A 14,715-nucleotide genomic window follows, 5' to 3' on the forward strand; every position below is an offset into this window, starting at 1 on the left:
GCTGCCAGCGCTGCGCCCCTCCCCCGCCACCCCCGTGCACAGTTCCCCCCAGCGCCTGGCTGGGACAGCCTGTCAGTGCCGCCTTCCTGCCCGAGTCATCCAGAGCAGAGGGACCAGAGGCTGTCCAGGACCAGCTCATCATTTAGGCTCACTGTGATCTGTCTCTGTTGCAGGTAGAGACACAGCCCTTATAGAGTCAGGATATTAATCTCACTGCCAGTCTGGGACAGACAGAGAGCTGTAAAGGAGCCCCAGTCTCACTGTGATCTGTCTCTGTTGCAGGTAGAGACACAGCCCTTATAGAGTCAGGATATTAATCTCACTGCCAGTCTGGGACAGACAGAGAGCTGTAAAGGAGCCCCAGTCTCACTGTGATCTGTCTCTGTTGCAGGTAGAGACACAGCCCTTATAGAGTCAGGATATTAATCTCACTGCCAGTCTGGGACAGACAGAGAGCTGTAAAGGAGCCCCAGTCTCACTGTGATCTGTGTCTCTGTTACAGGTAGAGACACAGCCCTTATAGAGTCAGGATATTAATCTCACTGCCAGTCTGGGACAGACAGAGAGCTGTAAAGGAGCCCCAGTCTCACTGTGATCTGTCTCTGTTGCAGGTAGAGACACAGCCCTTATAGAGTCAGGATATTAATCTCACTGCCAGTCTGGGACAGACAGAGAGCTGTAAAGGAGCCCCAGTCTCACTGTGATCTGTGTCTCTGTTGCAGGTAGAGACACAGCCCTTATAGAGTCAGGATATTAATCTCACTGCCAGTCTGGGACAGACAGAGAGCTGTAAAGGAGCCCCAGTCTCACTGTGATCTGTGTCTCTGTTACAGGTAGAGACACAGCCCTTATAGAGTCAGGATATTAATCTCACTGCCAGTCTGGGACAGACAGGGAGCTGTAAAGGAGCCCCAGTCTCACTGTGATCTGTGTCAGTGTTACAGATAGAGACACAGCCCTTATAGAGTCAGGATATTAATCTCACTGCCAGTCTGGGACAGACAGAGAGCTGTAAAGGAGCCCCAGTCTCACTGTGATCTGTGTCTCTGTTACAGGTAGAGACACAGCCCTTATAGAGTCAGGATATTAATCTCACTGCCAGTCTGGGACAGACAGGGAGCTGTAAAGGAGCCCCAGTCTCACTGTGATCTGTGTCAGTGTTACAGATAGAGACACAGCCCTTATAGAGTCAGGATATTAATCTCACTGCCAGTCTGGGACAGACAGGGAGCTGTAAAGGAGCCCCAGTCTCACTGTGATCTGTGTCAGTGTTACAGGTAGAGACACAGCCCTTATAGAGTCAGGATATTAATCTCACTGCCAGTCTGGGACAGACAGAGAGCTGTAAAGGAGCCCCAGTCTCACTGTGATCTGTGTCAGTGTTACAGATAGAGACACAGCCCTTATAGAGTCAGGATATTAATCTCACTGCCAGTCTGGGACAGACAGAGAGCTGTAAAGGAGCCCCAGTCTCACTGTGATCTGTGTCTCTGTTACAGGTAGAGACACAGCCCTTATAGAGTCAGGATATTAATCTCACTGCCAGTCTGGGACAGACAGAGAGCTGTAAAGGAGCCCCAGTCTCACTGTGATCTGTGTCTCTGTTACAGGTAGAGACACAGCCCTTATAGAGTCAGGATATTAATCTCACTGCCAGTCTGGGACAGACAGAGAGCTGTAAAGGAGCCCCAGTCTCACTGTGATCTGTGTCAGTGTTACAGGTAGAGACACAGCCCTCATAGAGTCAGGATATTAATCTCACTACCAGTCTGGGACAGAGAGTTTAAAAGGAGCCCCAGTCACAACAGGATATTCTCCAGAAGCAAAAAGCTTGATCTTGTGAGCGCACTGCTTTGTATCAATGTGCAACGTCGTGTGTATGTGAAGTGGCATTAGGAGCCATTAACTGTACTGCAGCTGTTCCATTACTCGCAGATACATGAGCGCCACCACACAACAGCGACGCCTTGTGGCGAAAAATGGAAGCGCCCATATTAAAGTAGGGTTTCACAAAGCACCATTGAAGACTTCAGAATGTTGTGTACAAATTGAGTCAAACTCGTTACATAAAATATTGCTTCCCTAGAATGGAGCAGCTAGATGCCCAGGCTTCTGCATCTATAGAGCATGTCTAAGGCCTACAGTGACAGGTTAAAGGTGACTGATCTCTGTGGTCTTGAAACAGGAGACTAAGAGGGGACCTGATTTGAGAACACAGTGAAACACCACCCAGGCACACAAGTGGAAACTACAGGGTCACAGTGCGTACCAGGGTAAACTGGGGTACCCCTCATACTCCTTTACACAGGAGCTGCAGCCCCAGACAGCGTCAGCTCAGCTCCACAACAAGGCTCTCTCACAACCCAGAGTTCATATATTTATTTCATAATAGAACCATTATTATAACCTCTCTCTCAAAAACACAACAGCAACAATAAAAAGCTTCAGATCTGTAGGAGACCAAAATAAATTAGTTGCACATAAAAATTTCAGACGTAGAAAAAAAAGCTGCGTTTTTTTCACAATAATTCAGTTAGCACTTCGAGGTGGAAGAAACTGTGTCAGCGTGATAGAAGAATACTGTAATTAAAATAGTGACGTTACTGGTAATTATGAAAGCACGGAGGCCACAGAATACAGAAGGCACAGTCTGAGCGCATCGCCAGACAGATCGTCCTGCCCTGGGACTGAAGCCATGCCGATCCCTCAACAACCAACACTCAGCGTGAAGTCTATATAGCGCCTTTCCATGGCCCTCCCCATCTTAGAACATCTCACGCGGCCAGGCGGCTGTTTCCTGAGGTCAGTCCTGTCCTTCAGTCCTGACAGCGGGAGAGAGAGAGTCGCTTCTTCACACAGTGAGTGGCGGAGGGAGGGAACAGCGACGCCTGACCCCCCCCCCCCAGCATGAGGCTGGATGAGTGGCTCACCTCACTGGAATGGTGTGTAAAGGTGTGATGGTCACCTGCACAGCCGCCCGGGTGGACCTTTTCCCTGGAGTCTGCCTTGGATTTGGAAGATACTGGGAGTGCGCTCACCGAAATCCGGGTCATTGTCTGCCCCCATCTCTGCGGCCCTTTTTTCCCGGGAGGGAAACTGCGTTTGCTCTGATACACTCATCCTCCAGGACTCGGTTCCGAAGCCACAGGTTTCCACCTCGGCCACCAGGGGGCAGCGAGAGCCGAGGCCAGGGTAGGACGTTCCCAGGGTGAGCTGTGCAGACGGGACAGGCCCGCTCCTCGGGGGTGGGACTGCAGCCTGGGGCGGAGGAGGAGGACGGCTGCGGCTTTTAAGCAACCAAGCCGGGTTGCTGCCACCATCCTCAGACACCACACAGGGCTCTGTAGCTGCCTTCTGATCCACTGCGGGTCTTACAGCGTTCTGATCCTGTGCACTGGGAGTCTGACTGACAGCACTGTAAAACCTGGAGTGGATCAGACTGCTCTGCACTGGGAGTCTGACTGACAGCTCTGTAAAACCTGGAGTGGATCAGACTGCTGTGCACTGGGAGTCTGACTGACAGCACTGTAAAACCTGGAGTGGATCAGACTGCTGTGCACTGGGAGTCTGACTGACAGCACTGTAAAACCTGGAGTGGATCAGACTGCTGTGCACTGGGAGTCTGACTGACAGCACTGTAAAACCTGGAGTGGATCAGACTGCTGTGCACTGGGAATCTGACAACATTCTAAAACCTGGAGTGGATCAGACTGCTGTGCACTGGGAGTCTGACAACATTCTAAAACCTGGAATGGATCAGCTTGTGTAATAGTGTGAGTGTGTGTATACAGTGTGAGTGTATGTGTACGGTGTAAAGTGATAAATGTACATATGTGCAAAATCAAGTGTTGTGTCTACAGTGTGAGTGAGTGTGTGTGCAGTGTAAGTGTGTACAGGTGGTGTGTGCTGTGATGTCAGTGTGTGTGTGTGTGCGCGCGAGACACACATGTGACTGTGTCCATATTCACATTTACTGTCCGTGGTCATGAATATATAACATACAGTATATATTAGTTCTATTTCTGTACTTTACACACGCAGACAACATTTCCTGCTTCTACATGGCTTGTGAACTGACACGGGTGGTAGACCTCCCTGCCCAACAGACAGCAAGAGAGCCATGCCGGGAATTGGGATCGCTCGGGAAACAGTCGGACCAGGTTCTGGGATTAAGGAACTCCCTGGACCCCTGAGGTTTAGCTCCAGCTCAGGATTTCATGGCTTACCTTTGCTCCCTGCACCTGCTTGGAAATTTAGGTCCGGGTCTTCAGACCTTGGGAGAGTTTCGAGCTGTTTAAATTGAACGACCAATCTGACACCTGACGGGGGCAATTAGCAGTTTAATTAAGGCCCCAGCTGGGATAAGAATGAGAAGGGTGGAGTTCCCCTTGTTGGTCTCATGCCGGAAGTTTTTAAGGTCATGTGTTCCTATTTCATTATTTTCTCATGTCACTGTCCTGTGTTCTAATGTCACTGTTTGGTGTTCCTATGTCACTATGTTGTTATGCTACTGCCTTGTGTTCTAATGTCACTGTGTTCTTGTGTCACTGTCTGCTGTTCGTCGCTGTGTAACGAGCTCTGTTCTTGATCTGGCTGGGGTCTCGTGCCTGGAGAGCAGACAGGCCCGGGTGTGCTCTTGGGACACTGTGATCGTGGCTGTGTCACGAGCTCTGTTCTTGATCTGGCTGGGGTCTCGTGAGGAGGAGAGCAGACAGGCCCAGGTGTGCTCTTGGGACACTGTGATCGTGGCTGTGTCACGAGCTCTGTTCTTGATCTGGCTGGGGTCTCGTGAGGAGGAGAGCAGACAGGCCCGGGTGTGCTCTTGGGACACTGTGATCGTGGCTGTGTCGTGAGCTCTGTTCTTGATCTGGCTGGGGTCTCGTGAGGAGGAGAGCAGACAGGCCCAGGTGTGCTCTTGGGACACTGTGATCGTGGCTGTGTCGTGAGCTCTGTTCTTGATCTGGCTGGGGTCTCGTGAGGAGGAGAGCAGACAGGCCCGGGTGTGCTCTTGGGACACTGTGATCGTGGCTGTGTCACGAGCTCTGTTCTTGATCTGGCTGGGGTCTCGTGCCTGGAGAGCAGACAGGCCCGGGTGTGCTCTTGGGACACTGTGATCGTGGCTGTGTCACGAGCTCTGTTCTTGATCTGGCTGGGGTCTCGTGAGGAGGAGAGCAGGCAGGCCCGGGTGTGCTCTTGGGACACTGTGATCGTGGCTGTGTCACGAGCTCTGTTCTTGATCTGGCTGGGGTCTCGTGCCTGGAGAGCAGACAGGCCCAGGTGTGCTCTTGGGACACTGTGATCGTGGCTGTGTCGTGAGCTCTGTTCTTGATCTGGCTGGGGTCTCGTGCCTGCAGAGCAGACAGGCCCGGGTGTGCTCTTGGGACACTGTGATCGTGGCTGTGTCACGAGCTCTGTTCTTGATCTGGCTGGGGTCTCGTGAGGAGGAGAGCAGACAGGCCCGGGTGTGCTCTTGGGACACTGTGATCGTGGCTGTGTCACGAGCTCTGTTCTTGATCTGGCTGGGGTCTCGTGAGGAGGAGAGCAGACAGGCCCAGGTGTGCTCTTGGGACACTGTGATCATGGCTGTGTCACGAGCTCTGTTCTTGATCTGGCTGGGGTCTCGTGAGGAGGAGAGCAGACAGGCCCGGGTGTGCTCTTGGGACACTGTGATCGTGGCTGTGTCACGAGCTCTGTTCTTGATCTGGCTGGGGTCTCGTGAGGAGGAGAGCAGACAGGCCCAGGTGTGCTCTTGGGACACTGTGATCGTGGCTGTGTCACGAGCTCTATTCTTGATCTGGCTGGGGTCTCGTGAGGAGGAGAGCAGACAGGCCCGGGTGTGCTCTTGGGACACTGTGATCGTGGCTGTGTCACGAGCTCTGTTCTTGATCTGGCTGGGGTCTCGTGAGGAGGAGAGCAGACAGGCCCGGGTGTGCTCTTGGGACACTGTGATCGTGGCTGTGTCACGAGCTCTGTTCTTGATCTGGCTGGGGTCTCGTGAGGAGGAGAGCAGACAGGCCCGGGTGTGCTCTTGGGACACTGTGATCGTGGCTGTGTCACGAGCTCTGTTCTTGATCTGGCTGGGGTCTCGTGAGGAGGAGAGCAGACAGGCCCGGGTGTGCTCTTGGGACACTGTGATCGTGGCTGTGTCACGAGCTCTGTTCTTGATCTGGCTGGGGTCTTGTGAGGAGGAGAGCAGACAGGCCCAGGTGTGCTCTTGGGACACTGTGATCGTGGCTGTGTCACGAGCTCTGTTCTTGATCTGGCTGGGGTCTCGTGAGGAGGAGAGCAGACAGGCCCAGCTGTAGGAGAAGGTCTTGCGGTGTGGCGCTCATCCAACGAGGACCCTGGGCTCCACTCCGCGCCGCACTGGCTGGCAGGCTGCAGCGGGCGTGCTGTTGCTAGGGGCCGCCATGACGATGGCGTGGCCTGGCGAGGCATGTCTGCGTCGCGCCCTCCCGAGCAGCGAGCGAGGGGCACGCCGCTCTGCGCTCAGTGGCGTTTGGCCCTCTGGGCAGCGCGGGTGCAGGAGGCACAGCACACCGCTTTGTAGTAGGAGTAGATGCACATACGCGCCTGGACCAGTAGGGGGCAGTTGTGATGCTTGTCTTGGCAGTTTTCATCTGAGTGAGAGCGAGAGAGGGGGCAGAGGGGAGGAACGAGGGGAATGAGGAGGGAGAGAGAGAGGAGTGAGGAGGGAGAGAGAGGGGTGAGAGGAGTGAGAGGGGGGAGGAACAGTCAGGCAAAAAGTCACTTTTTGCAACAGTAATTTAAACAGACTGACATGTAGGAAGGCTGTCTCTGACACAGGCAGGTCATACAGTCAGGCAGTGAGACAGGCAGGCAGTCTGTGAGACAGGCAGGCAGTCTATTATACAGTCAGGCAGTCTGTGAGACAGTCAGGCAGTGAGACAGGCAGTCCTTGATACAGTCAGGCAGTGTAGTGTAGGCAGAGAGTCTGTGATACAGGCAGGCAGTGAGACAGGCAGGTAGTCTGTGATACAGGCAGGCAGTGAGACAGGCAGGTAGTCTGTGAGACAGTCAGGCAGTGAGACAGGCAGGTAGTCTGTGATACAAGCAGGCAGTGAGACAGGCAGGTAGTCTGTGAGACAGTCAGGCAGTGAGACAGGCAGGTAGTCTGTGATACAGGCAGGCAGTGAGACAGGCAGGTAGTCTCTGATACAGTCAGACAGTAGGACAGGCAGGCAGTCAACATTTACCCAGGTCTGCATTGCAAGGTTGCTGGTTGCACAGCTGCTGCTCCTGGGGTCTGGCTGAGGGGTCGCAGTCTCGGCTCAGATTCCTGTCCTCAGTCAGACACCGCACCTCCCTCACCTGGACCCCGCCCATGCAGGACCTGGAGCACTGGAGCAAGCGAAGGTGACAAAGAGGCAGTCAGAGCCGGGCTGTAAGAGTGCTTACACACGGCTTTGGGACAACCAGCCAATCAGGTGACGGAAAATCAGAATAAGGGCAGACACGGGGCTGAAAGAGTCCACAGCCAATGAGAGGAAGGGCTGACACAGGGCTGAAAGAGTCAACAGCCAATCAGAGGAAGGGCTGACACAGGGCTGAAAGAGTCAACAGCCAATCAGAGGAAGGGCTGACAGAGGGCAGAAGAACAGACAGCCAATCAGAGGAAGGGCTGACACAGGGCAGAAGGAAAGACAGCCAATCAGAGGAAGGGCTGACATAGGGCTGAAAGAGTCAACAGCCAATCAGAGCAAGGGCTGACACAGGGCTGAAAGAGTCAACAGCCAATCAGAGGAAGGGCTGACAGAGGGCAGAAGAACAGACAGCCAATCAGAGGAAGGGCTGACACAGGGCAGAAGGAAAGACAGCCAATCAGAGGAAGGGCTGACATAGGGCACAGGATAAAAAGCCAATCAGGGGAAAGCTGATACCGGGGAGAAGGAGAAACGGCCAATCAGAGGCAGGGCAGAGGGAGAGACAGCCAATCACAGGAGGGGCTGTACGCACCGCGCTCCAGTCAGTGGTGAACCACTGTGGCTTGCAGGGCCCGGCACTGCAGCTCTGTATGGAGGGAGGCTTTTCCTGGGACTCACAATCCCTAGAGTGGGTCACATTGATGTCGTTCCCCAGCCTCTGGACACAGATGATGTCCCTGCGCTGCGTCCCGTTCCCACACGCCACACTGCACTGCGACACAGAGAGAGAGAGAGACAGCGACATCACAGCGCGGGGGCACTGAGGGCTGGGAGAGACACACAGGCACACCCGCGCCCCCTGCTCACCTCACCCCAGGGCCCCGTGTACCAGTGCAGGGCAGGCAGGCAGGGCCCTCCGTTGCAGGCCCTCATCTCGGCTGGCCTCTCCCCAGTGCAGGTCTGGCCCCCCTCGGGGTCTGCAGCCCCCCCTCCGCTGGACAGACACACCACTGACCGGCGCTGCACCCCTGGGCCACAGCCAGCCGAACACTGAGACAGAGCGGGAGGGAGAGTTACTGCACAGTACACAGTGATATATAATACTGTAATACTTCACAGCACTGTGCTGTTATACTCTGCACTGCACTGCACTGCACTATTCTATACTGCTCTGTAATACACTCTACTATACAACACTGCTTTGTAATACACTATACTTTACAATACTATGCTATAATACACTATACTATACAGCACTGCTCAGTAATACACTATACTATACAACACTGCTCTGTAACACACTATACAGCTCTGCACTGTAATACACTATACTATACAGCACTGCTCTGCAATACACTATACTTTACAATACTGTGCTATGATACACTACTATACAGCACTGCTCAGTAATACACTATACTATACAACACTACTCTGTAATACACTATACAATACTGTGCTGTAATACTGTTCTAAATTACACTGCACTGTAATACACACTATACAGCACTGTTCTATTATACACTATACTTTACAATACTGTGCTATAACACTATACTACACTATACTATACTGCACTGTAATACATTATACTTCAACCACTGAACTATACTATACACTATGCTGTAATACAATATGTTCTAGTTCACTGAAAAGAAACACACTATACTATAGTAAACTACTGTAATACACTGGACTGCAGTGTGGTTCCAGTATACTGTACTGTGGTGCCGGTGTACTGTACCGGACTGTGTCTTACCGAGTGGCTCCAGTCAGTGTGGTACCAGCTGAGGACACAGGGGCCCATGTCACAGTCCTGGCTCCCCGGGGGGCGGAGCCTTGTGTTACACTCCCTGTCACTCACTACTGCCCCCTGGGTGCTGACGCAGCGAACATTACGTGTCCTCTTCCCCACACCACACATCACTGAGCACTAAGAGACAGAGAGAGAGGGGTTCATACAGACACACTGACTGGACACTCCAGTACATTAACACTGCACTGAGAGAGAGAGGGGTTAATACAGACACACTGACTGGACACTCCAGTACATTAACACTGCACTGAGAGAGAGGGGTTCATACAGACACACTGACTGACTGGACACTCCAGTACATTAACACTGCACTGAGAGAGAGGGGCTCATACAGACACACTGACTGGACACTCCAGTACATTAACACTGCACTGAGAGAGAGAGGTTCATACAGACACACTGACTGACTGGACACTCCAGTACATTAACACTGCACTGAGAGAGAGGGGTTCATACAGACACACTGACTGGACACTCCAGTACATTAACACTGCACTGAGAGAGAGAGGGGTTCATACAGACACACTGACTGACTGGACACTCCAGTACATTAACACTGCACTGAGAGAGAGGGGTTCATACAGACACACTGACTGACTGGACACTCCAGTACATTAACACTGCACTGAGAGAGAGGGGTTCATACAGACACACTGACTGGACACTCCAGTACATTAACACTGCACTGAGAGAGAGAGGTTCATACAGACACACTGACTGACTGGACACTCCAGTACATTAACACTGCACTGAGAGAGAGGGGTTCATACAGACACACTGACTGGACACTCCAGTACATTAACACTGCACTGAGAGAGAGAGGGGTTCATACAGACACACTGACTGACTGGACACTCCAGTACATTAACACTGCACTGAGAGAGAGGGGTTCATACAGACACACTGACTGACTGGACACTCCAGTACATTAACACTGCACTGAGAGAGAAGGGTTCATACAGACACACTGACTGACTGGACACTCCAGTACATTAACACTGCACTGAGAGAGAGGGGTTCATACAGACACACTGACTGGACACTCCAGTACATTAACACTGCACTGAGAGAGAGGGGTTCATACAGACACACTGACTGGACACTCCAGTACATTAACACTGCACTGAGAGAGAAGGGTTCATACAGACACACTGACTGACTGGACACTCCAGTACATTAACACTGCACTGAGAGAGAGGGGTTCATACAGACACACTGACTGACTGGACACTCCAGTACATTAACACTGCACTGAGAGAGAGGGGTTCATACATTATCAGTGGAAGGGACTCACAGAGCTCCAGTTGGTGCGGATCTCCCATTGGCTGCAGACGCGCAGCTGGCAGGGCTGGGTGGCGTTGGGCCGGAACAGCGCGGCGCAGCGCTGAGGGTGCACCATGGTGGAGCGGTTGGCATAGCTCTGGCGGCACTGCAGCTGCCGGTGCTGCAGGCCCGGCCCACAGGACCGACTGCACTCCGACCACTCCCCAGCCTCCCAGCTGACAGAGAGAGGTGTGCGCAGACACACAGTGTTAACAGTGCTCACTGGCACAGAGACACACAGTGTTAACAGTGCTCACTTGCGCAGACAAACAGTGTTAACAGTGCTCACTTGCGCAGATACACAGTGTTAACAGTGCTCACTTGCGCAGATACACAGTGTTAACAGTGCTCACTTGCGCAGATACACAGTGTTAACAGTGCTCACTTGCGCAGACACACACAGTGTTAACAGTGCTCACTTGCGCAGACACACACAGTGTTAACAGTGCTCACTTGCGCAGATACACAGTGTTAACAGTGCTCACTGGTGTAGACACACAGTGTTAACAGTGCTCACTTGCGCAGATACACAGTGTTAACAGTGCTCACTTACGCAGACACACACAGTTTTATCAGTGCCCACTGGCACAGACACACAGAGTGAACAGGGTGCCCACTGGTGCAGACACACAGAGTGAACAGGGTGCCCACTGGCACAGACACACAGAGTGAACAGGGTGCCCACTGGTGCAGACACACAGAGTGAACAGGGTGCCCACTGGCACAGACACACAGAGTGAACAGGGTGCCCACTGGCGCAGACACACAGAGTGAACAGGGTGCCCACTGGTGCAGACACACAGAGTGAACAGGGTGCCCACTGGCACAGAGACACAGAGTGAACAGGGTGCCCACTGGTGCAGACACACAGAGTGAACAGGGTGCCCACTGGTGCAGACACACAGAGTGAACAGGGTGCCCACTGGCGCAGACACACAGAGTGAACAAGGTGCCCACTGGCGCAGACACACAGAGTGAACAGGGTGCCCATGTGCTCATGTGACTCACAAGGCCGGGCAAGGCTGCACGTTGCAGGACTCCTCCTGGGGGACGGGTCTAGAAGCAGCGTCACACTTCCTGTCAGGAACTTCCTCCTGAGTCTTCCTGAAGACACACTGGTACACCCTGTACTGCACACCTGGAGAGAGACAGGTGAGAGAGAGAGAGTGATACACCCTGTACTGCACACCTGGAGAGAGACAGGTGAGAGAGAGAGAGTGATACACCCTGTACTGCACACCTGGAGAGAGACAGGTGAGAGAGAGAGAGTGATACACCCTGTACTGCACACCTGGAGAGAGACAGGTGAGAGAGAGAGAGAGTGATACACCCTGTACTGCCCACCTGGAGAGAGAGGCAGGTGAGAGGAGAGAGTGATAGAACGGGAAAGAGAGAGAAGACAGACAGAGAGGGAAGAGAGAGAGGACAGTAAAAACAACAGAACAGCCAGAGAGGCTATAATTAAGACTGCGATTCCCAGATTGTCCACCAGAGGGCTGCAGACTCACCCTTCCCGCAGGAGGCAGAGCACTCTGTGAGCGGGCCCCTCCTCCACGCGAACTCCGGCTGCGTGTCGGGGGGGACGTCAGTGCGGGGCGGGATTCGCACGTTCCGATGGGGCGCCGAGCCACGGGACCGGGGGCTCTCCCCCCGCAACGCCCCCCTCCCCGCGCCGCCCCTCTCTCTGGCGGCTGGGGCAGCCTGCAGGGTCAGGGCACCTGGAGGAGCGAGAGGGGGAGGGGGTGAGGGGGCTGCGCACGGGGTGGGGTATGGGCGCCGGGTGGAGGGGCTTCAGACTCACCGAAGTCCGGCCGGGGCTGATGGGCCGGCGGGGTGGGTCTCTCTGCCCTTCCCACTGGGAGCAGGAAGTCGAAGTCAATCCCAGGATTCTGCTTGTGGAAGATAATCTGGGAGCAGCACAGGGCGACAGGACAGCCAGTCAGCCAATGAGCTCCATCGATTCAGGGGACCAGTTCGGCCAGTCCGTGGCCCCGCCCCGGTACTCACATACACATGCAGCACGGTGGTGGTGGGGCCGGGGGCGGTCAGGCTCTCCCCTCCTCCTCCCCCTGCTGCCCGCTGGTACTGGAACACGGTGCCCCCCCCCTCGTACTGGCCCGGGGGGTCGATGGCCCAGCGGCCATTGACCAGGGGCTGCCCGGAGCCGCTGCGCAGAGCTGGGAGAGAGGGCAGCGTTAGGGCCTGTCGGGTCCACTCCGACACCAGCGCCAAGGGCGGCCCGGAGCAGCCTGGAGCGACCCAGAGTGGACCAGAGTGACTCAGAGTGACCCAGAGAAGCCCGGAGTGACCCAGAGTGACCCAGAGTGACCCAGAGAAGCCCGGAGTGACCCAGAGTGACCCAGCGAAGCCTGGAGTGACCCAGAGAAGCCCGGAGTGACCCAGAGTTACCCAGAGAAGCCTGGAGTGACCCAGAGAAGCCCGGAGTGACCCAGAGTTACCCAGAGAAGCCTGGAGTGACCCAGAGAAGCCCGGAGTGACCCAGAGTGACCCAGAGCAGCCCAGAGAACCCTGGAGTGACCCAGAGAAGCCCGGAGTGACCCAGAGTGACCCAGAGAAGCCCGGAGTGACCCAGAGTGACCCAGAGTGACCCAGAGCAGCCCAGAGAAGCCCGGAGTGACCCAGAGTGACCCAGAGTGACCCAGAGCAGCCCAGAGAAGCCCGGAGTGACTCAGGGTGACTCAGGGTGACTCATCTGCCTCTGCTCACCCAGGTAGTTGGGGCTGCTCTGCCTCTCAGTGATGTTGATCCGCATGGCTCCGACCGGGATCTCCAGGAAGCGGTGGTATCCGATGGGAATGCTGGAGTTAGCGAAGGTCCCTGAGACATGCCGGCAGGAGGAGTTGTCTCCCCCGCAGATCCCACAAGCATCCCATTGCAGGCTGGAGTCCAGGACCCCATCACAGCCCAGGCTCTGAGAGAGACAGTGGACATTCTTACACTGGACACTGTCCATCCCTCCAGCACCACATCACAGACTAATACAGACACTGGACACTGCACTGTCCATCCCTCCAGCACCACATCACAGACAGACTAATACAGACACTGGACACTGGACACTACAGGGTGGAGGGACAGAAGTGACAGAGACATTGGACACTGACCAGGCAGGCCCCGTCCACGCAGATGTCCGTCCCGTTGCTATGGCAAGGGGTGCCGTCCCTCACTCTGTCAGCCTGTCTCACGTAGAACCTCAAGCCCACTGGCCGACAGGTCAGCTCACACTGCTGGCCTGCCCCCACTGAGAGAGACAGGGGAGAGAGAGACAGGTGGGGAGAGATAGACAGGGGGAGAGAGAGGAGAGAGAGACAGGCAGAGAGAGACGGGAGAGAGTGACAGGTGGGGAGAGAGAGACAGGGAGAGAGACAGACAGTGGATAGAGACAGACAGAGAGGCAGGTGGGGAGAGAGACAGGAGGGGAGAGAGACAGGCAGAGAGAGACAGGGGGAAAGAGAGGAGAGATAGACAGGGGAGAGAGACAGAGAAGAGAGAAGAGAGAGAGACAGGCAGAGACAGGGGAGAGAGAAGAGAGAGACAGGGAGAGAGAGATGGGGGAGAGAGCAACAGGGGGGAGAGACATAAATTGTCAATTCTTTTATCAACCATATTTCACATTTCATCCTGACAGTGCAGTCTGAGTCTGCTGTCAGCTGTGTATATATTTCTGTCTATATTCAATGTGAGTCCATGGATGTCAGTGTGTATTTGTTTCAAATTGTGTCCATAAGTGTATTTCTGATTTGTATTTGTTTCAGTGTGAGTCTGTTAGTGTATTTGTGTCTTTTGTGTACTGGAGATTCTGTGTGTCTACAGTGCTGGTGTCCAGTCCTGGAGGACCTGTGTGTCTACAGGGCTGGTGTCCAGTCCTGGAGGACCTGTGTGTCTACAGGGCTGGTGTCCAGTCCTGGAGGACCTGTGTGTCTACAGTGCTGGTGTCCAGTCCTGGAGGACCTGTGTGTCTACAGGGCTGGTGTCCAGTCCTGGTCCTGGAAGATGTTTCTCTGAAGGATTTCCAGGTCTCTCTACAGCACCAGCACTGGAAGAGCTGGGAGAAGCTGTTATTGTGGTCCAGTTCAGTCAGGAACTGGCTGGCTCAGCTCCTTAAGAGCCCAGCTGGAAGGAAGACCCGCAGACAAACCATCCCTCCAGGACAAGAGCTGTTCCAAAACG

At 54.3% G+C, this 14,715-nt stretch overlaps 1 protein-coding gene across 7 annotated transcripts in view; it reads right to left on the reverse strand.

Moving 5' to 3' along the window:
* Positions 1-2,364: 2,364 nt before the first annotated feature.
* The window catches only part of adamtsl4 (ADAMTS like 4), a 29,448-nt gene continuing 17,097 nt past the window's right edge, over positions 2,365-14,715 (reverse strand). For 3 of the 7 annotated variants that reach the window (XM_088621584.1, XM_088621583.1, XM_088621582.1), the window contains exons 7-18: positions 13,650-13,786; positions 13,252-13,456; positions 12,532-12,701; positions 12,326-12,431; positions 12,033-12,242; positions 11,533-11,662; positions 10,496-10,700; positions 9,145-9,318; positions 8,253-8,435; positions 7,978-8,157; positions 7,218-7,362; positions 2,365-6,620 (exon numbers count right to left, since the gene is read on the reverse strand). In XM_088621584.1, the coding sequence (XP_088477710.1) occupies positions 6,490-6,620; positions 7,218-7,362; positions 7,978-8,157; positions 8,253-8,435; positions 9,145-9,318; positions 10,496-10,700; positions 11,533-11,662; positions 12,033-12,242; positions 12,326-12,431; positions 12,532-12,701; positions 13,252-13,456; positions 13,650-13,786 (1,976 nt within the window). In that variant the 3' untranslated portion in view covers positions 2,365-6,489. The remainder of the gene's footprint in view (positions 6,621-7,217; positions 7,363-7,977; positions 8,158-8,252; positions 8,436-9,144; positions 9,319-10,495; positions 10,701-11,532; positions 11,663-12,032; positions 12,243-12,325; positions 12,432-12,531; positions 12,702-13,251; positions 13,457-13,649; positions 13,787-14,715) is intronic. The other 4 variants (XR_015930729.1, XR_015930726.1, XR_015930728.1 and 1 more) reach the window with 4 other exon arrangements.

The sequence above is a fragment of the Lepisosteus platostomus genome, chromosome 26 (assembly GCF_059453375.1).
Source record: "Lepisosteus platostomus isolate fLepPlt1 chromosome 26, fLepPlt1.hap1, whole genome shotgun sequence".
Lineage (NCBI taxonomy): Eukaryota > Metazoa > Chordata > Actinopteri > Semionotiformes > Lepisosteidae > Lepisosteus > Lepisosteus platostomus.